Source organism: Seriola aureovittata, chromosome 21, assembly GCF_021018895.1.
Source record: "Seriola aureovittata isolate HTS-2021-v1 ecotype China chromosome 21, ASM2101889v1, whole genome shotgun sequence".
In the NCBI taxonomy this organism is placed as follows: Eukaryota; Metazoa; Chordata; class Actinopteri; order Carangiformes; family Carangidae; genus Seriola; species Seriola aureovittata.
Genome location: NC_079384.1, coordinates 7,929,079 through 7,955,422, shown reverse-complemented (window position 1 = coordinate 7,955,422; position 26,344 = coordinate 7,929,079). Strand labels below are relative to the sequence as shown.

The 26,344-nt window shown below is 43.7% G+C and overlaps 1 protein-coding gene across 2 annotated transcripts in view; it reads left to right on the top strand.

The window, feature by feature from the left end:
* The window catches only part of LOC130162929 (ankyrin repeat and fibronectin type-III domain-containing protein 1), a 137,066-nt gene that overhangs the window by 26,525 nt on the left and 84,197 nt on the right, over positions 1 to 26,344 (top strand). For both annotated transcript variants that reach the window (XM_056366831.1, XM_056366830.1), the window contains one exon: positions 3,868 to 4,106. In XM_056366831.1, coding sequence (XP_056222806.1) covers positions 3,868 to 4,106 — 239 coding nt within the window. The remainder of the gene's footprint in view (positions 1 to 3,867; positions 4,107 to 26,344) is intronic.

Genomic DNA, 26,344 nt, shown 5'->3' with positions numbered 1-26,344 from the left:
GTTTGTTTATTTATTCATTTGTTCACATGTATAATTTCTGACAAATCAATTATTTGATTTTTTACAAAAGCCTGAGGAAATCCTCCCAAAATCTTTTGATCCTGAAATAGTTGTTTCTGTAAGACTGGTTCAGCTTTAGCAGCAGACTCGCCATCATTCGCCAAACAATCACTTTACAGGATTTCTTAACACTTACAACAGTCCTGTAAGTGGCCAGATAAATATAGGCCTTGCTCTTACCAGCATTGTTTGACTTTACTTGACTTCTGGGAGACAGTCTAATGTTTCACAGACCTCTTGGCCAATAATGTGTCTGCCTCTTGAACTCTATTATTGAGCCAAATGGCTGGCTATCAGGGAGGTGATAAAAGAGCGTAAAGGCCACTAGAGCATCAACTAAAGTCTTCTTAGATAGGTCAAACATGTTCCATTTCCTTTTCCTTTCAAACCACAAATGCTTTGCTCCTTTGATATTTCCTTCACCTGATTGAGAGCACACAGCAGCTAGCTGTCTCAGCAGGAGAGCATGCAAGAAAGATCCATATATCGTTCTCTCTGTCTCTCTTTTCTTTCTCTCTCCCCCCTTTGCTTATAAATCAAACAGTGTTCTCACACCTGAGAGGGAAAACTGTCATGGAGAATCCTGAAGCCTGTAGCCTGCTGACAGAGATAGCTTCCATCTTAGCGACGGATGAGCTGTTTTTTTTAAAGGATGAAAACATTTACAGGTGGCGAAGATTTTATGTGAATGAAATCCCTGCAGGAGGCCTTAGTATAACATTTTGATTTATACAGATCCAAAGGAGCTTTTCTATAAAAACGCCAGGTGCACAGACCTCCAAAACGCAAGGCATGAAGAGAGAGAGGACTTAATGAATAAAATTAAATTGGATTAATAAAGGAACACAAATTAAATTACTAATAGAAACAAAACAAATTGAACGAGTAATTTGTCATCCTGCGTCAGAGCAGGACTCGCTGCAGGTTAGACATCTTTACACCCATCTCCTCATTCACATGCACTGACAGTCACACACAGCCAGCGGTGGTGTATCACTCCTGATTGATGTTGTTCAACTCGACTTGATCAAAGTTCCTCACCACCACCAGGTGGATGAGAATTGGCACATTGTTGGGATCAGGGAAAATGCTGTGTTATCATCCTTATTTACGATGTTTAACACAAGAGAGAGAGAGACACACATACATACACACACACACACACACACACACACACACACACACACAAACACACACCCTCAGCTCTCTGCTTTCTGTCCTCTGTGGAGCTTTTGTGAGAAAAGAAACGTGAAAGTCTACAAAGAGAGAAAACAGACGGCAAACATCAGAGAGAAGGAACTTATTAAAATAAGGAAAGTCTCCCTCTCTCTTGAAGTAAACCAAAGCCCCACTGGATTCACAGAGAGGCAGAAGCAACACAGGAGGTAACAACTTCGAGATCGACTCAAAACAAGCACAACAGTTCACAGTATGGTTAAAACAATACAGTCGAAATCTACATTCAAACACCACTGGACAAGCTTGTGAACTGTGCATTTATACAGTGTCGGAGGTTGGGTAAAACTAAGAGGAGTAAGAAGCTGACACAGCAATACATTCCACTTTTTCTGATCCAACCTCTTTCTTTGACTTCTTACCTTTTTCCCTTGATTGCTCCCTTTCTTTTGGCTGCAGCCCCTCTCCTTTTCGCTGACTCCAGCCTGCTGCCAGTGCCAGCACAGTGTCCTCTATTTAAGTTCCTTACCTTATTGTTGTAGGAGCAGTTGTATGGTGACTGTCACTGCTAACCACTGAGTCACCATACAACGTTGACCTTAAGTAAACTACAAATTATCTTATGAAGTGGCCTAAAAAAACCCTAAACCTTCCAGACATCTTCCATTTCAACACGGGGGGGGGGGGGGGGGAGGATGACTTAGCTTAAAGGACACATTTTGAAACAGTTTTTTCCCCTCGGTGCTATGTGCTAAAACTTCAAGGGCAAATTAGAGATTTTTTTTTAATATGATTAATATCAAGCACTTACTAGGATATCTTCCTTGATTGACACTCATCATCAAAACAGCTTACAGTGAATAAAGGGGAAGAAAGGAAACATAGAAAAACAATGAAACCACTCTGTGCAAGAGAGTTTCACTTTCGAAAAGCATTGAGTCAAGCCCAGCCCTCACTGCTCTAATCCACTCTATCTTTACTGTTACTACGTCTAATGATCCGGAACTTAACAAGGTTGTCTTTGATTGGTTTGTATTGCCAAAGTGCTTCCATGTTACGTCCTGACTTAACCTATGTGAGTCTGCCTTTCTGTCTCTGTGTCTGTCTCTGCCTGTTTTCCATTGCCCTGCTGCTGCTCTGTTGCAAATATCAAATTGAGAGAGACTTCAGTCTCACGTGGGCCCTTGTTGCCTAGTAACCACTGTCATCGACCATGATGCTGGCTCTCTCTCTCTCTCTCTCTCTCTCTTGTCTTTATCTCTCCAGTAGTGCTTAGACAACTTTAAAAAAAGAAAAAAAAAATTCAAGTTGTTTAATAACCCAGCTATGCTTCATTCACAGATTTAAGATACATCCCATATTAGTGCACCCCAGAGCTCGCATTGGGAGTTGCTCCCCAGTCATTATGTTGCAGTGTTATTTGGCTGAGCTTTTGAGGCCAGATGCATTTTGGCTGCTGCTCAGACAGTGGAACTGATACTGTAATATTACACAAGCTCACACCAAATCAGTTACTGCCAAAAGACCTGCTGTCGAAAGCTTTTAATAAGGGATGTCATTGCAAGGCAATTCCCATTGAAGATTAATATAAACTTAGTAACTTCAGACTCGATGGGTGAGCCTCTAAAATGTTGTTTGCTGGCTTGAGACCTTTTCTGAAACTAAGAGGACAACATACTTTTGTAGTTGATGCTCTGTTTTCACCTCAATCTATGATCCCACTGCAAAAAAACAGACTACTTTTAATGCAAGTGTTAACACTATATCTATCTAAGTCTGAAGTGTTTTAATGTTGTTAATACTTTGTTTATATCATTAAAGTTTCATAAGGCATCTGTTTTTCCCTCTGAGCCTAATTTGACACCATCAAAACTGTCCATATATAAATAGTGTATATATAATTTTATGCGTTTTGAATTATATATGAGTTACAGTCTAAAACAGTTCTGATTGAGCTTTTAACTCTGCCCTTTTCACTCTGACAACATCCCTATCCTTTAATGGACAGAGTTGTGGTATCTTACCCAGCATGCATCAGATTCTGTAAGTAACTGAAAGACGAGTGAGTGTTTTATGAGTGCTGTTAGTCAGGCGTCGGACGCTGACAGGACGCCTGACAAACATCGAATGCAGAGTGATGGAAGCCGGCTGTGATTAGTGCAGCGGAGCTACGTTCTGACAGCACACATCCATCTCTGTTGTGTGACCGTGAAAGCTCAGCCCTCATGTCAGAGCTGAAGAAAAATGTCACTGTCGCTGTAAATTTGCTCCTTCCTCTTCATTTTACACGGGCCATTGTTTCTATCCAGCGAATGGAATCATAATCAAGCAGTTAAAAAGACAGGCTGAGAATAATGTTTGGGTGTAAAATATTTCACCTTTAAAAGGAAGCTTAATTACAATCAGGAAATATTTTATGGAGGCAATCAGTGAATGACAGTCCACAAGTTGTGGAGTGATTTTGCAATAATTGCTTTGTAGAAACAAATATTTATCATCTGTCCAGTCTGTCTCACCCTCATATATCTCCTGTCTCTAACTCTTATCTTTCCTTTTTCTGTGTTCGCTGTTTTTCCTTCCTGAGTGCATCCTATCCAATCATTTGTCCTTTTGTTTCCTCTGATATTCAAGGGGAACTGTGGCGATTGGAGGATGACATGGAGGGTGAAGATGAGCCCGATCATGGTGGGTGCACCGAGGCCCGCCCGCGCTCCCAGTCCCCCTTTTCCCACTTCCGGGCGCGAGCTGCCTACCTCCGCAAGAGTGTCTCCGCAGATGACCACCTGGACATGGGCTTGGACTACAGTTCGGGAAGTGCAGTTGAGATCAAACCGACCCGTGGCAGTAAGGGCAAGCTGAAGAGAAAGTTTGTAAGTTGGAGCCTTCATTTCCTGGTTCTTGATTAAGTATGAGTTTGTCTAAAAGTTCAGTTTGGTTCTACTCAACCATGTGCGGCTGAATCCTGCATCATTACGCACAGGTTCACACGTACTGTTATTTTCTTCATCCGTGTTTTCTCACATCCCAGAGCCAAAGGAGTGAATCCATTCTGACACATACACACATGCATACACATGCGCATAGAGACGCATTACCACACAGTTGCACCGTGTCACTCTTGGCCTTGGCTTTGACAGATGTGATGGGATGAAGTTGATCCCTCGGTCCAGTCCATGTGGCCACTAAAACAGTATAACTTCTGTATGTCTCTTCTGTCTCACAATCTCTCACACCTTCCTTAAGATAAAAAAAAAAAACAGTGCAGGATTTAGTGGCATCTAGTGGTGAGGTTGCAGATTGTAACCAAGTGAATACCCCTCCCCTCACGTCTCCCTCTACATGAGTGTAGGCGAACCTCTGGTGGCCCTCAGGTGCGTAAACAGTCGAAAGTCCCTCTCCGGAGACTGTGTTTGGTTTGTCTGTTCTGGGCTACTGTAGAAACATGGTGGTGCAACATGGAGGGCTTGGTGGAAGAGGACCCACTCACTATGTAGATATGAAGGGCTCATTCGAGATAATACTCGAGACTCAAGATAATACCTTATGATTATTCATTTCTGCCAATAGATCCCCGTAAATCCTGCACACTGGTCCTTTAAAGATGGTTTGGATTGGCCTTCATCTGCCCCACTTGCAGCTCATCACCTATTATCTCATATTATGATATCACCATATGAAACTCACTTCTCATCCTGAGCTAGTATCCTTAAAGGGATAGTTTTTGTTTTTTGTATTTATAGCTTGGGAGACACAAAAATGAACAGCAGCAAACCTTTTTACCTCAGCACAGCGCAGAACAAGGTTACAGTTTGATTTTTCTCTCACTCCTCTTTAATCTGAGGCAGGCAGTGACACATGGAAAATGTTGAAACATGACAAACATTGGGAAGCAAAGCGTGGTTGATGAAGGGGAGGGGTACCGCTGGAAATCTGAGTGGAGCATGTACAAACTGGTAATTACACTTGTTTATTCTACATATTTTACTGTAATTTACTGTGTCTAGTACATTAGCTTACAAACACATCTCAGTGTAGTATGTTAATGTTAGTCCAGTTACAGTCAGAATTTATTTGTTTATTTTTGTTTATTTGGCCAGATTAGTGAAGCTGAGCCGCTTGTAAAATCAATTAGGTATAGGCTACGTGTGTGTGCATGTATGTGTGTGTGTGTGTGTGTGTGTGTGTGTATATATATATATATGAAAGAGGAACAAGAGAGAGCACAAGAAAGAGATTTGTGCTACTGTACATGAAATTAATATCATTAAAATCACTGAAACAAAGGGCATAATTACACAGGACTGCTCTCTCTCTCCAGTTATAAAGTTCCACTAATTAAAATACCACCAATCGAGGTGTCAACTCGAGCTGCTGGTTATTTTCCATCTTCAGAAACTATTGGGCCTTGACCCTGTTCTCCATGTCCTATTTGTGACTGTTAGTTTCGATTGAAATCGACCTTTTAATCCTCATTTATTTGGATATTTTGTTATAATTTCACTCGGGTTAGAGTCGGTTTCGTTGGATGTTTCGGGGGCAGTGATGACAGACAGGAGCAGCAGGCTTGACGAATTTCCATAAAACATTTAAAACCTCGATACTGCCCCTCTGTCACTGGATCAGGTAACTGGAAACCTCATTACCAGTCTGAGCTTTGTAATTGACTCTCCAGTGTCACAGGTGGAACAGGACAACGGCACACTGTAGGAAGGGACAGGTTGAGGTGTGTTAAGTTTCTTTTCTATAGTATACTGCTGGATGGAGATGGATGATGCCTAAGATGTGTCCAGAGAGAAAATATGACAGTGATGACTTTTCTGACTGCTAAGCACAGTTATTCATGACATCTAATCTTCAGGCACAAGGTGATGAGAAAAAATTTCTGGACTTCAAACGAGGAATTAAGAGCTTTTTATTTATCCTCATGCCGTCCCTGATGCATCTTGTGGGCCCATGATCCAGACCTCGCTGTCAGACCCGCAGGGAAAGAAGTTCATCATATAAACTTTTATCACACAGTTTCAGCATCTTGTGAAATGGGGACAGCACTGGATCTGATGACCTGCCGCGTGTGTTTTGGGGTGAGATCTCACACAGTCTTTGTCTTGCTATAGCACACAGTATTAGAGGCCGCATTAGAAATGCATTATTCCTTTGCATCCGACGGTTCACGCTCTTACACAGTCTAATACATTTGGTGGATGCTTTTGTTCAACCTTTTTGTGCAGCTCCACAGGGAGTGTAACTCTGCCAGGCAAATGGAAAACGGACAGAAATAAAAACATATTACCACACCATGAGAGGGACAGGTTATATAAGGCAGTGGTGTTAAGTCTGAACACTATTTCTCCCCTTAACAACACCCCACATCTCTTTCTTTCTGTTTATCTCCACCTGCAAGAGACAAGTGTCATTTTTCTAAACTAAGGAGAAAGTCAAAGGATGTTGTCTTTTGCCGAAAGGCGTGTTTTTAAAAAAAAAAAAAAAAAAATTGTATGCCTTCCTGATAATTAATTTATTCCCGCCAGTGTTTTCTCCATCTCTCTGTCTGCCTCAGTCAGTCTGTTTCCGTTTTCTTCAGTCTGTGCAAAAAAAAAAAAAAGCCAAGCAGCAGTGTTGGCATGTTGGTTATGGATTCAAGGTGAATACGTTTAGAGCGGCTCATTGTTGCTCATCACTTACACACTCTACGGAAAACACCACTTGCTTCGCAAACACAAACGGCGGCTGTGTTGTAGCACTGAGGCGTCGAGGCGTTTTACTTCAGAGGCTGACGGTGATGCAGCAGAGCAACAACGCCTCAGTACGACGGGGCGATGATGCAGCAGCACATACTGAGTTACACTGAAGAATTTATATCTTACAAAGATATAAATGGAGGTGGATTAGTTCATTTCGCAATAAAAAATGTCCTCCCAAGTTAAAATTTAATGATTCGCTGAGAGCGTGTAATATTGGAAAGGGGGAGCAACTGTGCCCTAGTTTGATGTATTTACGTATGAGTGAGAGACCACAGTATAATCTTGGTAAAGACAGGGCAAACGGAGAGATATAGAGTGTAGGTCATTGTGCGTGTAGTAAAGTAAAAGGAGGAAGAGGAAGGGGCGGGGGTGAGAATGTAACCTCGTGTTTGTGAGGCTGCCAAACTGTGCATTACGGTGAAAGTTAATTATCTACCGTAACTGTATCATCTCCTCTCCAGCAACTTTCCCTCTCAACTGCCGCACATATCTTCTGTGTTCAAGGTCACGCCTCTCTAGTTCAGCGGCACACGCCACAATAAAGTTGCGTTCCTTTTACGTCTGAGGTTAAAATAGCAATCATTCTCTGAGTGATTCTCACAGGAGAAGCCATTTGTGACTTCGCATTGCGCTTTATTAACCTTCCTGTAATCTGTGCCCAGTTGATAGAAACTGTATACTACATTTTCAACTTGCCAGTGCTCGGCAAGAAGCGGTGTGGGCTTCAGTGTCTTGCTCAGCGGCACATCGACAGCAGCTCTCACCTCATCTGCCCAGACGTGACTTTTCAAATCTGCAGACCAAAGATGAATAAATAATCTTGCTACAAAGCATTAATAGCAGCTCCAGTTAATGCTGGAAACAGGAGAATAAATAACTTACACTTACACAATGATAATAAATTACACTGTACTTTATGGGCTGGCTGGCGGTTATTTTTGTGCCTACCTGTCACAAAGTCACACATGCATGGATATATGTGTCTTGAGTATCAGTTCTATCTAGCCCGTCTTTCTTGTTGTGACATGGTAATAAATGCAGCCCGCAGAACAGCCCGATAACGTCACTCGCTGCGAAATGAGTTCCACCTCGCTCCTCATACGGCAGCACATTGCTGGGTTGACATCTGGACACCGATCTGAAGTCACCTTCATGCTCCTGGAAGCATCTTGAGATGAGGACAAATTATACCTGAAGGCAGTTTTATTTTCCATTGGGGGGGAAAAAAAAGTCTGGACTCTAGCTAGGGACACAGCTTGTCACCTTTGACCTCAGGGAGCCTGTTCAGTGATGATACAGTCGAAGGTAATTGTTTTTGCCAAACTTAATTGAATCTGTTGACATAATGCAGTTTAATCCTATTGGATTTATTTTAAATATCCTTGCAAGTGTGAGTCACCAAGTGAAAACCACATTACCTCTGTAAATATGTGTGTGTGTGTGTGTGTTATTGTTGTGAGTGTAACAGCAGCAAGCGAAGGGGCTGAGCAACCACATAATCAAAGTACAGACCGTATCATTTCTGTTGATTGAGTGGCTGTAACTACATAATGCTTCGTTCGTGCTTGTTTGCAGCACTTCAGTCTGACACACGCTGCTTGCGAGATGACTCACAAACTTTCTCTGTTAAATGAAACAAGGGGAGTCAATATTCCCTCAAATTATTCATAAACAAGGGAATGCAAATAGCTGTTTGTCTCAGTTTCCTGATTCACTGCAAACCCGCAGGAAACGCCACAAGACAAACGTCAAACAGATCAGAGCACATTGACACATACTGATGCACATGCGGGCTTCTTTATACGATACAGGCAGGAGTCTCAGTGGTACCCACTTTGTCCGATGAGGCGAATGATATTCAACCTGTTGCTCTGGTCAAAAGGCTCAGGGTTGTCTGGATTGGTTTAAGAGATATGTCGCTGTTCCCTGTGGTTAAGCTCGGCCTCTGTTTGAAATCATTAATGCTGTCAGGAAACAAGCCTAGTGTGCGCTCACATGTAACCATCGCATGAAAGACATCCGGCATACGTAATACAGACGGTAGATATTGAGGTGGCATGGGCGGTGATGTAATAGAGATCTTAGAAGTGAAGCAGCCCTGTCAGTTCTGATCTTACCACCTGATCTGCACATTTGCCTCTCTGACGCAAACCATTCACCTGAGGAAGGGACTGCGGGGACCTATACAAAGATTTCTTTCAGCAGCACTGAAGCTTCTGTAAAGCAGTTGGTTTAGATTGAGAGAGGGATCTAACCTCCCTGACCATCTGCTCACAAAATACCTTCAATGATTCTTAAATCCAAAAATAAAGAATCTATTGTGCCCTTGTGAAAAAACATCCTCCTTATTTATCTTGGGAATTAGAGAGCAAAAGAGAGGCATCTTTACAGTTTGAAATGGGCTCCGTGCTCGACAGCTAAGTTAAATTGTTATTTCCCATCTGTTTGTACCGGTTTTCCGCTGTAGACTTGAGCTCTTTTTGGAGGCAATGTGTTGTTTTCGCAATGAATCATGGGGCTTTCCATTTGTGTTCATTGCCTAAGTCACCATCTGAAACATCCTCAGATGGCATGCAAACCTCACGGACATCAAAGCGCATCACATTGGATGACTTTCTTTTTTTGAAAATGAAGTCAATTATGTACAATTCAGAGAAAGCTACAGTTAAATTTGTGTGTGTTTTTTTTGTCACATAATGGGCAGAAAGCAGATCAAAACAAAACAACAAAAAAACAGACAGAAAAAAAAAAAGCTTCCTCTTTATAGAGTCAAAAATAAGTGTCCCATTGGCATGCATTTCCCCACTGTCCACAGACGTAAAGTTCAATATTTACTTTGTTTTAGATCTGGTTTGGTCCACCAACCACCTGCAAAATTGGTTCTCTCTCAACTGCCAGATATTTTCTCTTCACCAGCCAGCCACCCATTTATATTGGTTTCCCTCTATTAGGATTCTGGGCAGGTAGTGTGTAGGCTGCATTAGGTAGCTTGTCAGAGGGGAGTGGATGTGTAGAGTATGAATTAGACCAGGACCGTACTGACTGATACCCTGTGTCAAAAGTGGCTTAGAGCTGGTTAAACTTGTTTATTCTCTGCTGAACTGTCTGTTGTCGCAACCGTTTCAGACTACATGAAGTTATTTGATTCAATATTAATATCAAAACTAATACATGACGGAGCTTTAACATTTTTGTAGTTAAAACTGGAGAAGAAGAAAATATATACTACCTTTTTAGATGCTTTTAAATTGATAATGTAGCTATCAAGGCACCAAAGGACTGTAGATGCCATGTACTTAAAAACTGTGTGTTCTTGTGTTAGTGCTGTGATGCAGTTGGATAACAGCGGAGGGCCTTAGTGTGCACAGCCACTTAATTCTTTTATTACAGTCATTAAAAGGTGAAGTGGATGTTGGCAGCAACACGCCAGTATAATACCAGCTAAGGGTCCGGTGGTGGGGGGTGTCCTGATGAGCACTATTATGAAAATGTCATTGTTTTTGTACAGTACGCTCTCTCAGACACCAACAAAGTACACACTTCTACTGAAAGGCCAGGGATGGCAGATGTTGAACAAAGCAGCAGCAGTTTGAGAGCTCTACTATTCCCTCTAGCTGCCCAACTTCCAGTGGCCTCAATCGAAACAGGATGCAAGAGTGCAGCCTCAAGGCCTTTGCAGCATTAGCACAGTAATTACTGGGGTAATTAGCCTGATGATGTGGTCCACGTGGAGTGAAGGGAAGGCATGGTGATGGGAACGCCTCCAAGCTGTTTTCTTTCCCGTGATATCATCCTCACTGTCTTTATTAATGTCTTTCCCCCTCTTTTTGTCCTCATTCGTCTGCTCTGTTCACTAACTGTCTGTCCGTCATTACAGCAAACAACCACTGTTTTGGCGTAGAATGTCCCGTGGTCACTCGGCTAATTGCTCCTAATTAGCCTGATGAACTCATCAGACTCCACATTACATGTGCCAAAGTACTTGAGATAAGTTCCACTGGATTAAGTGTCTATATCTGAGCTCATTTGATCACCAAGAGCAGCTTCAACAGCTCTCACTTAGATGGATATTCCCTCTTTGAAAAGCTTTCATTGGTGTTTTACGGGTTTGACAGAGACTACTATACAGCCACCAGTGACTGAGCTGCTACAGCGCAACCAAATTGGTTTCATGTATTAGCTTGTACAACAGGCATTTTGCTCACGTTTAACAGTGCCTGTATCCTTATGTCTAGCATTGTGGAGGGCTGATTTAGTTCACAAATCTAAACTCAGCTGTCCAAGATCAACAGATGAGCTCTACTTAACTGAATACACTCATTTACATTTAGATTACTCTTATCCACTGCAAGTACGAATTTATGCAACACACAAATAAGCTTAACTAAAATCCCAAATAACTGAAAAATATAAAATAATGAAAAATCAACAGCACGGAGGATTGAAAACAGGGTGCTCTATCAGTATTGACACAAAGTAAGAGCCAGACAGAAAACTCTGTTACTTTCTTCCCGTCACGTCTGGTCCTTGTACGATGACTATGCCACATCAGCACCTTTCTATCTGAGCACCTGCCTTTTAAAAATCACCTCTGCATGCTGTTTGTGTGGTGTACATCATCTGTGCACACTCAGACCTGAGAAGAGATGCACCTGTGGGGGTGTACCAACGGTATGCAGTTGCTTTAATGATAATGAATATATTTATACTGGTGTAGCAGCTACTTAGTAGCAATATGTGATGCAATCACCCGGGTCTTGATTATACAATATGTACCGCATACAGATGTGTCACCCATTTCATTTCTGTCTTTTAATAACAAACTCCTGGATGGATTCTCTGCTATACTTTATACTTTGCCGCTGCCTGCCTCTGCCTGCTTTGTACATTCTTATACTGGCCACACGGTGGCAGCATAATGCCACACAATAGACCTCCTGCCTTACAACCCCTCACCTCACTCATCTCAAGAGTGTGTGTGTGTGTGTGTGTGTGTGTGTGTGTGTGTGTGTGTGTGGGGCTGAGCTGTTACCTGGGTGGTGCTTGAGGTTTCTCTCTGGTGACTCATTCATCCTGAGATGACTAACACACAGACACCACAGTGGACAGTCATAGCTGCCATCGGAGCCAAGGTTTGGCTGTGGACGGCCTACTAACATTCATTATCTATGGAGACTTTTATTGGAATGCACAGCAGCAAGCGAAAAACAGGAGAGAGAAGCCAGGCCCTTGGCTGCTTTGTAAAAATAAAACAGTGGTGTTTTTGTTTGCTCAGCATTCCTATGCCGAACACCGGTTCGACAATCAGGGCTGTGAACTGGTGGCTCAGCAGGCTGAGACTCATAAAGTACTGAAATCACAGCTTTGAGTCTGGTTCATAAGCTTTTCGTGCATGGGCGCCTCTCTCACGCTCCATCTTCTCCGTCACTCTCTCCTGTAATACAGATGTAAGATGGATGAATGCTGCTGTAAAAATGATGAATGTGAATAAACAAACAAAGACAACCACTAAACTGAACAAACTCAACACATCATTTTTCATGAAGTGCGTCAGTCGCTATTTAGGACACCAAAGGCAGCGGTGAAAGTTAGTTGTAGTCCGGATTCAAAGTTAGGTTCAGGGAAGTGCACCACTCTGGCTTGGAAAGCACATTTATGGTCAGGTTGGTTACGGCTGGCTTTTTTGTACACACTCATACGCACTTACTCGAATACCCATACACACAACTCACATCATCACACGTAATTCATCACCATATCCAGACGTCTTCTCCCTCTCTTTGCAGTGTGTGTGTGTGTGTGTGTGTGTGTGTGTGTGTGGTGTGTGTGTGTGTGTGTGTGTGTGTGTGTGTGTGTGTTTTTTTTTTCATCTATCCTTCTGTTCCTATTCCTTTCTCGCCGTGTTTCTCAAAAACTGAAGCTCTGGTTTAATGGATGTGAGTTTGGCGGAGAGGAGAACCACACTCTTGGTTATTTCACGAAAAAAAAAAAAAACGAGAGAAAAATTCTCATTCTCATTCAAATGTGCTCGTTCAGTTTAGACCTCTCTTTGACACACGTGCACGCACACACGCTCGCCCAAAACAGACCAAGAATGGCATGGGAATGTTTTCTGCAGCCACTTCGGTTGCCGATGGTAACCAGTGAAATGGTGTTCATTAACTATGTAGATTCAGAACTGCTCCTCTCCTGATCTGTCTCTCTTTCTAGCCCTCCATCACCCGCTCTCTCTCTCTCTCTCTCTCGTTCCCTCTCTCCACTCCTCGCATCTGTTCTCCCTGCGCTCCGGTCGAGGGGTTTGGTTTTTTACTGACATGGGAGCTCTTGCAGAGGATTACTGTGGAGTCAGTAGTTCACTAATGATGATGTATAATGATGATGTATAATAATCGCTTCTCCCCTCTTTTCTTTCTCTTCCTTCTGCTTTTTGTCTCTCTCCCATCTTCCCACTTCTACTCTCCATGTTGACTGTTTCAAAGAAGAAATCTGACTTCTTAACCGCAGGACATATTTGGGGCAGTGGAATTATACGCTGTACTAACTAGCTTTGAATTCTCTTGTTCTATTTACCCTGGCTTTGCCCTCTTACAGGCTGTACAAGCTTGACCACTTTCCCCTGCAGAGATGCACACTGAACCTTCCACGTATCTGCTTGGCCATACGGTCTTTCCCTGATCCTCATCCTCCGACAGCAGTCCGATTTCCGTGACTGCGGTGTGACTATACTTGAAGCCGCGTGACCTCGGCGTCGGCTCACGGACTCGATGATGTGGACCTCCGTGGACCTTAGGCTTTACCGTCAACGCTGAGTAACCCCAGCTGACTCCACAGTTGCCGTCAGGTGGTGATGACCTGGATGCAGGGACGGAGGCACTCTCTCACCTCACCTCAGCTTACCTCACCGCTTCCTGGTGTTTGATCATTCTCCTGTTAAATCCTTCTTGCAGGGTGTGAGGTGTCGGAGGCTGACTGAGCAGCATGGGAGCTTCCTGTGGTGCTTCTAGAAGCCCTGTTTTCTGCTATAGAAGAGGTTTACAGCTACAAACTCCCAGTAGTTTTCTTAAAACTTAGGTAACAGTTTTCCTCACTATATTATAGTACCACAAACTGTACTCTGTATAGATTTCTTCCGACTCTTGAATGCTTACACTGAGTAAAATATTAAAGACACAGTACACCATGAGTTTATTTTGGATGTATATCCCCCTAATTCAGCTTGACATTGAAGTCTTCTCTACAGTTCTGAGCATGAGTTTGTAGATGTGCTTACTGGACAGTAAAACAAGAGGGATATTTGTTTTGGACAAGAGTGGTGCTTTTCCTCGGTACCTTTCCCGTGCAGAGTGAGAGGAGAAAATTGCATCGTTTGTGTACGACGTGTGCTCTAGCGAGCTATATGGAACACGCAGCCTCTCAGCAGCTGTTCGTCTGTTATGGTGATGGGCTCTTGGCAAGCCCTTTTCTAAACAGAGGCTCACACACTGGCTATGTGAAGGCATTTCACATGCCTATGAGCCTGCAGACTTAGACACCCCCCCCCCCCCCCCCCCCCCCCGGAGCCATTTGAGCACACTCCACCCAACTTTGGAAGCTTTGTTCAGTAAAGCATCAACAGAAGATACCTATTTGAAGTTGCCTGGTCTTCGCCTTGCCTCTTTGATCTGTCGCTACTCTTTGAATATTTCTGCATCTTTCTGAGATCAGTGCTCATCCCTCACACCCTGATCCTTCAGGATACATTATTCCGGGCTACATACTGAGCTGTTCAAGTATTCCCTCATGATCAGGTGTGGTAGTGTATCCTGGATTGGGCTTAAGGCCAACCCATGCCCATACTATATAAGCAATACAAAGGTGATCTACCCTGTGTTATTGTATGTATAATTCTCCTGCCCCACTCATACTGTATATCCGTTCAGCACAGAGAGAATAGAGGATGGTCAGGCCTGAAGGGCCGTTATTTGTTTTCACAGGAATAGGATTGCAATATGTAACCTTCATACTGTGAGATGTGTCTGTTACTCCTTCTCTCACTCTCTGGCTCTCTTGGAGTCTTTCTCTTTTTCTCTGTTTGATGTTTTTCTTAAAGGTCGCCCCCTTTTCTTGTACATTTGCTTGCATTTTGTCCGACCTACTCATTCCTCTTTCTTCCCTCTTTTCCCCACAAGTTTTATTTGCTTTAGTAGCCACTGTGTTGTTGAAGTAATTCAGCACAACACTGTCAACTCCCTCCAACCCCCCCATCTCTTTTTTGCATATTCCTTCCGACACAATATATGTTCTTCCCTCCCTAACACCTCTCCTCTCACCTCTGTCAACCCTCCTCACACGCATCATTACGCTCCTTCACCTCTCTGCTCAAGCCCTTCTCTTTGCCATCTGCCCTTCCATCCTCCCTCCCCTCTCACGCTCCAGCCAGTCTCCCACCTCTATCTCCATGTACCCCACCCCCCCCACCCCCCACCCCCCGCTGACCTGCACTTAATCGCTCCGCTGCAGTTGCACCTACAGGATCCAACCAGCTGTCAAACAGATCCCTGCCTGTTGAGGTTAACCTTAAGTGGGCCTGAGCCAGGGCCAGAGCCCGGGTTTTGAGTGGTTCTCAGGGTCTAGGGCCCTTGGGCACAAAAGGAGGGCCAAAAGCATTTCTTTGAGAGCACCAAATCTCCTGTCTCCTCTTCTCCCTTTCCCTGGGCCTCCCTTCCTCCATCCCTGCCTCCCTGTCTCCCTCCATCCCTCCTTTCCTCCCCTCTACCCCCTCCAGACTCTCTGTCTGCGCTGACACTGCCTTTAATAAGGGGGAGTGGGGTGCACTGTTTATTTGTGCGGTGCGAGGTTAAAAACTTCCCCCTTAATTGACATTCCGGTAACACTTTCCAATAATGGGCCGAGCAATTTCCTTGAAATTGATGTGTGTCCACCGCAAGGAAAAACACCGCTCCTAGTTTTCACTCACCCATGGATGACCTACACTTGCGCTGTGTCTTTGTCTGTGTGTGCGTGTGTGCGTGTGTGCGTGCTTGTGTCAGCGTGAGAAATTGCATGAATGGTCTTTCGTTGGCAGTAGCAGAGTGTTTTTTGTGTATGTGTAAGAAGGCAAGCACGCACCGGGTAGTCATACTGGGTCACTCATGCTGCAGATATGTGTTCATCAATATGAGTGTGTGCATATTTTGGCTGTGCATCAATGAACACTACATGTATGCATACATCTATGTAGGATTGTGTGTTTATGTGCTTGCCTTGTGCATGTGTACGTGTCTCGTTCTCAGAGCTTTTGTCAGCCTGTTTCCTGGTTGTATGCCCTTTATTTCTGTACGCTGTTTTGGTGGCCATAAATAAATAATTCAAATATTTAGATTTTCATTTATCCCACACACACCAATGAGTGACAGTTGCACCATGTCAAAATGCTAAAACAAATTCACAGTAGAAAGCCTATTTTGCCCTCTGCTCAGTCGATGTCTGTTTGTGAGAAAGTATGCAAACACAAACATCTCCCTCGGTCGCAGACTGCATCCTTGGACTAAACAGTGACCACTGGATAGGACTTGTGGTGCAGTGACGGTTGGTGTTAAAAGTGTGTGTGCTAGTGAGAGAGGGAGAGAGAGAGACAGAGAGAGACAGAGAGAGAGAGTTAGTTTGTGTCAATAACTAGATGGGTAAGTGTGATAAATGTGTAAGTATGAATATGTGTGTGTCAGTGTGTGAGCGTGTGTCTGTGTCTGTGTGTGGCTGCAGGCAGACGCTGGCTGGTTCCTGGCCTTGTCATTCTGTCTCCCACACACTCTCTGATGTGGTTTGAGGCTGTGGCTTTCACTATGGAGGGGGATAGCCACCGCACACACTCACACTGTTCTCACATGTCTGTGGAAACACACATTGCGCGCTGGTATGCAGTCACATTCTCAGAAATGCAGGCGCACATACTGAACTAATGCACACGTGCACACACGCTCACACACACACACGCTCACACACACACACACACGCACAGCTCAACCCCTGAAGGATGTAACAACACAACAGCGGCTTGCCAAAGTGTCTGAATGGACGCCGTAGCGCTGTCGTAGACTAACACACACACAGCGCTAGACGCCATCCGTGGTGCTGGTGGGCTCCCACAATAAGCGGTTAGTTAAATAATATCAAAGACAGATGTTGGCTCTGGTCCCATCATACTTTGTGTGTGTGCTTTTATCGTGTGTGTGTGATTACGAAAAAAAATAAGGGGAGTACTGATATGCAGATCCTTGGGAACACGTCTCCTTGGAAATTCTTACGTGTGTGGGTTATTGTCACTCATTCGTAGCATTAGAAAAATGTGTAGAAATTAGAGATAAGTCAAGCTTGGACTGGCTAAGCGTGTTTCTTTCTTCAAAGGTTTTTGTGGGACTAGATGTTGTTTTTTCAAATGGGCGACACAAAGTTGTTTTGTTTTTTAATTTCTAATTACTATATAATCACTGTACTGTTCCTTTTTTAAAACAGTGATTTGTCATTCATAACTTACCAGGAAACCCAGATTTCACTAACATTGGGGATGTAAATGATTGCAAAAATTTGATTTTAATTTATCATTGACTTTTGTTGTGGTTGTTACCAAACGACAACAGACACAAACAACATGCTCAGAGTTTTTAACATTGTGGGAATCATTTATCATGAATTAAGTTAAGTAAAAAAAATCTGTAGGAATTAACTGATTTTTTTTTTTTAAAAATGTGTAACTTCTGTTCAGCCTTGGTTAAACATGTGCGCAAATGTAAAAATCAGTAGAAATGACACTTTGTCTGTCAGTCTTGTAGTTCTACTGGTTAAGACTTTACATTTATCATGGTCTATATTACGAGCAGACGTCAGCTGGCAAAGTGACAGAGTATCAGACCCTCATATGCGCACACACACACAAACACACACACACATACACAGAGGGACATATATCCATCCACATATACTGTGAAAACCACAGTCTCTCGTGTGCTTGTATACACAAACCAGAGAGGTTCTCTCTCTTTCACTCCCTCAAATGCACTTTCACCCTCTCTCTCACACACACACACACACACACACACACTGACAGTGATAGCAGATACTGTGTTACTGACCCCTCCTGGTTAAACAGTGAATTGGACTAGACGTGCATGTTTACACTAGTGTCTAATAAATATCTCCTCTAATGAGAGTCCAAATCTGCTACCAGTGAAATATGGTGTGTATCATGAAAAGGGAAAGGAGGAGGAGGAAGAGGAGGAGGAGGGATGGAGGTATAGTATAAAAAGACCAGGCTTGTTTGATTTAACTCGATGTCATACAAACGGACAGTGCAGCGTCTTTCTATTCCTGGCTTCAGCTCATCATCCCTCCATCCATCCATCCATCCACCCCTCTGCTTCTATCGCCCCACCTGCCCAACTATTGGGCTTTACACTCACTCAAGACCCCTGTCCATCTGTGTATCATTGTTCATGTTCGCGTGTGTGTGTGTGTGAGTATGTGTTTTTATGTTGGTAATTTTTGCGCGTCCCTCCACTGTCTCTCCCTTCTGGCTTGTTTATCATCGCATTCTTCAGCCCACCCTTCACCTCTCCTCTGTAAAAGGATTCTTGCTTATCAATAACAGCCACTGCCAATCCCAAAGTAGTTTGTATCTCTTAGAGGGCTCTTGAGGGGCCCTGCTGTCCCTCATTTTCTGCAAGCCTGTCTCTTTAAGGTGGTGTTTGTTTATGCCGAGGCTCAGCTCACTGAGACCTGTGCAGGCTCAGTGCTGGGCTCCTTTCATAGGGGCTCCATTTTGTTCTTAATAAAATGGCACTCAGTGGCCGGGGGACTGGCAGGCACCCAGCTCCCTGGGAAACCAAAGAATGCCGGCCTTCATTTAGCGACAAACAGCTACTGCCTGAGGAGGCTAGTTCTCCACTCTGCTCCTCAATACTACTGCTGCTGAGGCCTGTGTGTGTGTGTGTGTGTGTGTGTGTGTGTCTGTGTGTGTGTGTGTCACTGTGGAATGGGGCCACGGTTGAAGGAGTCAGGTATGGCGGCTCCTCACATAGCTTGTCTCTCGTTGACGTTTGCTTGCACCATTCTGTCTTTTCAGCTCACTGTCTCTCCGTCTGCGTCCCTGTCTTGGCTGCCCACTTGAAAACATGCAGCACCACTTCTCCTCTCTCTCTCTCTCTCGCCCTCGCTCTCTCTCCATCGCTCAGTGTGAATGGTGGGAACAGAGCGGCCATTAAGATGCATATTTAGAAGGGCTTACCCCCCCCCCCTTCTCCTCCCATCTCCCATACACTCTCATAACACACACATACACATACTGTAAGTCACTAAGAGTGCCTGTCACCAGGGACGCACGCATCATTACACACGCACACACACACACACACACACACACACACACACACACACACACACACACACATTCACACAAACTGAGGCAGACTTGTTGGAAGGCTACTTGTTACTGGCTACTGTCTGAGCTCAGATAGGACTTTCCCCTGTCCAGCCATCCACTTCACCTCCTCATTGGTCCTTTCTTCATTTCCCCTGTAGTTTAACAGTATTTATGCTGACAGGACAATGATTTGATCATATGCCAGCAGGGATACCTGCAGCTCAGGTTTTTAGCACCATCTCTTAGCAAAGACAAAAAGTGTGATAAAGTGTGATGTGACAATGAAATGTGCGTCTTACAGACTAAGAAAGTTTTGGCAATCTGATTACAGGGCTACCTGAGGCCCAGTGTTACCAGGACGATGGTAAACAGATACCATGCAAAAATCTGATAATAGACATAAAACAAGGACATAAGAAAGGGGAGAGACAAGCACAGTGATAGGTGCATTAGAGCTGAACTCAAAGAAGGAGCAGAATGTCTGTATGTACAGACAGAATAAAGAAAGTCAGAAACATCAGTGAGAGTGAGGTGGGGATGATGAAAGAGGAGATGATAGACAAATGCAAACCCAGAGAAGTAAAAGTGAAAAATGTTGACAGGAAAATGCTGAGAGGGAACAGAGGATGAGGTAGAAGAGGAGAATGGGAGGTAGGGAGTGAGGGGCGGGGGCGGGGGGGGGGGGTGAAGGAGGAGGCGAGGGGAGAAGTATGTTTTGTCTGTCGTCTCCTCCTAATGCGACACATATGAGAGGTCTCGGAAACAATGAGTCACCGCAGAATGGGACTGTCGCCACAATCTGGCCCAAGCAGGCTGTCTGTGCACGATGATTATGTCGGCGCATGTCACGTACCGACTCTCTCCCCCCTGTGATAGGGCGAATTTCAGTCTTTTCCCTCCTTCTGCTGCCACACGGCTCTGGTGCAATGGACTCAGTGCAAAGTTGCTGCTCGTGAAAGTTTATTTTCTTTCTACATACATACATATATATCGCCTGCAGTCTGTGTGTGTGTGTGTGTGTGTGTGTGTGTGTGTGTGTGTGTGTGTGTGTGTGTGTGTGTGTGTGTGTGTGTGAGTGTAGCTGTAGGTGTGGGGAGGTGGAGAGCACTGTAGTGACAGTCACTGATGTATAGACAGGCAGGTGGGAGTTGGACAAAGAGGGAGGATGCTCGTAAACCCATTGTGTAGAGTTGTCTGTTCTCTCCTCCTTCAGCTGCTGCACTCTTTCATTATAAAGCATTTCAAAACAAAGCCTCTCACTCCCTCTTATTGTCATGCTCTCCCTCTCTCTCTCTCTCTTTTCTCTCTTTCTCTCTCTCTCTGTCTCTCTCTCTCTCTCTCTCTCTCTCTCTCTCTCTCAAAAATCAAGTTTTCTCTCCCTTCCCCTCACTTTAGTCGTGTTGTCATCCTCCAGACTGACTGACTGACAGAGAAAGCCCATGTTATTGTTTTTTTTGTTGTTTTTTTTCCAATTGAAAACTGGCACACATTGTTCCAGCATGATAAAATAATCACTTACTGTTAACCCCGTGCGTCGTCTTGTTAGCCGCAGCGAGCTGTCACCGTGGTGATTGATTGGCAGGCCTAGCTGCTGGTATAGAGGGTTATGCAGGGAGGTAAAGCAATCAAGAGCAAGTTGCAGCGCTCCGGCGGTGGCCTTTTCTGTGGGGCCAATTAGAGGGGAGATTTCCCAACAGATTGCTGTAGCTCTGTCTGTGTCTGGGGCTGTGCTTTGGTTTGATCCCATGAAATTAGCCTGAAACAATAGGGCCTAGCCATCCACTCTGCCTCTATCTACAATCAGTCAATTCTCTACATCCCTCGACATCCTATTGTTTCCACCATCTCGTTCTCTCTCTCTTTACTTTTTTGTCGCTTTATCTTCCCTTCTACTTTTTCATTTCTCAGCCAGTTTTCTGTCTTTCTCCATTTCCTACTCATACTCTCTTTACTTCGTCTGCCCTGTCCTCTCCTCCTCTCTCTCTCTCCATCTCTCTCCCCCCAGAAACACACACACAGTCACACCCTTTCTTGGAAAGCTATTTTTATTGAAGGTCATTGTGTGAAACTCCTCTTAACAAACAAAGAAATACAGATAAAAGTGTTAAAATGAGAGTTTTTTTTGTCATAGATTAAACACCAGTCTGATATGAGCCTGATCACATTGTTAGGGTTATGTTTTTATTTAAACTTTGGAAACATTATACAACTGTTTTCATGAGTAACTCTCCCTATGAAGAATATTCTGAACTTCATGTATAGAATAGGCTGAGTGCCCGTTTCATTTACATATCAATTGTGAGTATTGAAACCCAATAGTTATATATAATAAAGTAAATATTTAATTAATGCCTGTACTTGCTGCTGTATTTTCCGATTATACCTACAGATGAAGTGAAGGCAGCACAAGTATACTGCACACACACACACACATACGCACACACACATAGCACCTGCTATGACCTGTTTTTCCTCTAACATGCCTCACCAGCACTTACTATACAGTATAAATACACGGTGCACTTCTTTATTTGATCGCCTTGCACTGAATAAATCCACCAAACACACCAAGGTCGTCTACTGCACTGAAGCTTTCATGATGTCCCTCACCTGTTAGTCTCGGATGAAAGTGCCTGCCGAATGAGTAAAAGTAAATGTCTCTTTTCCCTGTTTCTAACATCTCACTAATGTGATGTTTCCAATGTTTGCCATTTCACTACCTTTTCATCATCATTTCACTTTTCAGTCACCTTTAACTGCCTGGAATTATCTTTCTTTGTGTGTTTTATGGAAAAGACTCTGTCGGGTTGCTAGGCAATAGCTCATTCAGTCTGCAGACAACATGCAGGTCAAGAGGCCAGATGGATGAGTGGAGTAAACAACTAAAAGACAACAGGCAGAGGAGGAGTGAAAGAGAGCAAGCAGAGGTTAGGAGAAAACACCAGGCGAGAGAGAGAAGGGCACAGGGATGAGGGAGGATATGGAGAGGATGAAGCGAGGAGGAAAGGGAGATTTAAATTATGAAATGAAAGATGGGATGGGATGAATCATGGTGGTCCACGTGAGCGAGCATGTGAGACCCAGAGAATCAAAGTTTAAAGCAATTTTGAGGTGATAAAAGTGGTTCTTTTTAAAGAGAAACTGTTTTCTCTGTTGGTTTCGTTGGGTGCTACAGAATGTGCAAAATGTCTACAGTTTGCACCTCTTGTAGACTACCCCCAAATTCTCTACACAATGGAAAATGTAGGAAAAACAGTTGAATTGCCTAAGTCCTTAACATCTTTTGATGATTGACTCGGTGGTAAACTATTGAGCCTTGGACAAAATAAACAAGAATATTTTCAGCTCAAATGTTCAAAGGAGGTTTATTTGGTTCCAAAGAATAATCACTTTAGTGGGATCTGTGGGCAGGAGATTTAGGAGACTGACATGACAATGATGGCAATTTGTGTTGCTAGAGAAAAGAGACTAAAATGAAGAGGTTCAGATATGCTACTTCTGTTTTCCAATAAATAATCAAGTAAAACATCCCCGGAAATAAAAATCCACCCTTTGGTGTGAAGGTTCGCCACTCTGTGTGTTATTGCCTGAAACAAGAGGTGTTTTTTTTGGTGTTGTTTTTTTTAGGTTACGCGCTGAAAAGGTTGAGAAACACTGATCTAGATGATGGATTGGCTGGTAAACTCTTTTCTCCCTGATGACTTGAGAGTTGTTGAATTCCTCTGGTTTATAGCAGATTTCAGCAGCGATGCCAAGCCTTTAAAGTTGCACTAATGACCTAACACACGCATATATATGTGTATGCTGGACACTTGCTTAACAACACACACCCACACACACACACACACACACACACACACACACACACACACACCTGTATTTACGTATGTGTTTGCACACTTTCTCTTCTTCTCTTCCTCATTATATTTTCTTCACACCAACGTGCAACCCATCAAATCAGAGGTACTTCCCCATCAAAGCAGCTCCTACATACAAACACTCCCTTCAACCCCCTCGCTCTTCCCCTCATCTCTTATTTGCCAAGGGCTTTTATAGAAGATCGACAAACAGCGGATACCTGCGTCCATTAGGGCTTTCCAATCACTCAACAACAGTATTGTGATACAGGAGAGCAGGCAAGGGGACACGCTTGTCGCTCAGTGGCAGCCTGAAGGAGCACTGCTTCCATCTTGACAGATATCTCGCCTCTAATGTCCCCCAAGAGACGCTCACCCACCCTCTTGGTGACTGATGCACAGAGGGAGACGAGAGGGACATGTGGGGATCTCATGAAACATTGTGCCATACATTCAAGATGCTCATATACTTTGTAAGTGTATCCCTCTGTCTTTGTGCTTGTGTGTGAGTATGTGTGTTGTATCCATGACTCAGAGTCAGTTTTGTTGACCTTGGTCCCTGAGAAACATTCACATGGGTTCATTTTATTGTTTTATCACAAAATGCTCTAATACTCAATAATCTGGTTGTAATCATTGCGCGACAGACGGGATGAAATTTCAGTGTTCTTCCTGAAATAAAACACGGCACAGAAGCCACACTTACTCATTATAATATTGGGTTTAGTCGGCTTCTGGAAATAAAGCAGTGTAGCAGTGGTGGAACTGCTCGCAGCAAAAGCCACCGAAGGCCACACAGAAATCTGAGGAGTTTGTCTGGTTTTTAGTGATGCATGTGGTAGAGATTAATGAGTGTACCAAGAACTGTAGCTCCTTAAGCCTTGGCCTTGTTACTCTGAAAAAGGTCTTGTTCATGACCACTTGTGGAGTAGTCAGACAGTTACAGTGGGACCACTATTTGTCAATTCTAACAGTGTAAGTAACAGATACTGTATGTACTCCTTTCACCTAAGTGTAAAATTCAAAAACACACTCATTCTCTGTCCACCATGTATTTTTGTTACTCTATATTTAGTTTTGAAGAGTCCCTTCTGGTTGTTTTACTGTGGCACTGACCCAGGAAAAACAATGTATAAGAAATCACTGTCTCTGTGACAGTTTTGAGGGAGGAGAGCGACGGTGAAGGAGGTGAATTTTGCTTCCTGCCACAAGCCAAAAGCACCCCAGTGATATTTCTTGTAGCAGTTTAATGACAATACAACAGGATGCAACACCAATCTGAACAAACAGAATAGGACAGGATTCTGTGGCCCCTTGTGCTCTAATTTGCTGGCTGACTGCAGAAAGACAACACTGTCTCTTTAATGTGGGAAGGGTCAAAGGTCACTGTATTGCATTTGTAAGGTCAGTGGCTGAGGTCACGCTCAGCTCTGGGCCTTCCTGCTGCAGACAGCTGGGTCATGCCACCTACATAGAGTCCAATTATCCCTGCCAGCTAATAACTGCTCAGCTCGTTCCATCGCTCAGCACACACGGACACACACACACACACACACACACACACACACGCACATTCAGACAATTCCATGTTATACAATGAATGTCTTACTACGGGCATGCTTGTATCTCTTTTAACACACACACACACACACACACACACACACACACACACACACACACGTAGACACACGTAGACACACCAGACTGCGCCAAGTCTTTAGGACACACAAAAAAAAAAGGCAGCAAAACAAACCAGTTCAATCTGGACAATTCAAAGCAGAACAATACACTTCAGAACATTTTTTGACAGCTCACAAAGTGGCACAAAGTAAAAGCCTGCGTTGAACAGTTTTACAGCAGTACATTGGGATCATGTAATCGATTGTTGCACTATATATTGTTATAATCAACAATCACTCATCACCAAAGGAAAGGTGAAATGTTTTCTGTGCTACACTCGTAAAACAACACACCCAGGTCAGTAACACATTTTATGGCGTGTCCATCTCCATAGATCAGATGATCAGAACATTAACTTGTCTTACAGCCTACACTATTACTTTATCTACTTGTGTGGATTACAGTATGCAGCATTGGCACTGTGAAGGTGGGTGGTTGAAGGAAAAAACATACAATTCCCCTGCTTCCAGTGTAGCTGACTGTTGGTGTTATAAACCTCACCATTATTTTGCTCCTTTCCCTTTTCTTCAACTTCGGATGTGCTCTGCTGTCTCAAAGCTTTTGCACCTTTTCTTATATATGACCCTCACCAGCTACCCCCTGCCCACTGTAGGCCACAGGTTACATCTGCAGGGAAGAATCTATGATTTCACTTCAGCTGTAGAAATGACTGTGTCCTCTCACTTTGTAAATCTCTCATGGGAAATGACAGTGAGAAGACACGCCAGTTTTTCCTGTGGATTAACAAATGTTAATTGAATGGCGGTGATTCTCAAATGGAGAACTGAGCCACCTGCAGGGTTCTCAGAAACAATAATCATAACCAATAACCAGAGTCAGATCTCATCCAGTCCAGGGTAACTCTGTTTCTTACACAGAGATCAGTCTGACCGCAGCCCAGTGCCAGCAGAATATCAGTGAGCATCAACTCATGTTGGTTCAAAACACAGCCTCTCTATGAATGAATTGTTGTGGAAAAGCCTTGTAGAAATATAGATCCACTCCATTTGAGAACCTGAAACCTCCCTCTGGTCTAGTATTGAATATGAAGTATGTAGCAGTATGAATGTTCATGCCAAACCACTTACATACCAAGCAGTCAACTTTCTTATTTGGTTTATTTAGGGCATCACATGACAGTCATACATTGGAAAGATTGTGCTGAATTTTAGTCAGAGCTATCTATCGAATAGCTTCCACACACAGACACAACCATTGGCTGTATTGCGAAACCCACATGTAAGAAAAAAATACAGAATGCAAGAGAGACAGAGAAGGCCAGAGAGGAGATATTTTGAGGTGTATCCTGACTGTCTGGCTCTGGCTAATGCCCTCTGCAGTGAGGTGGAATGGCACATAAGCTCCCATTAATACAGGAATGAGTTGAATTTAGCTCCGTCTGCCTGCACGGCTGGCCTGGCCAGCCCCCCTGGCTT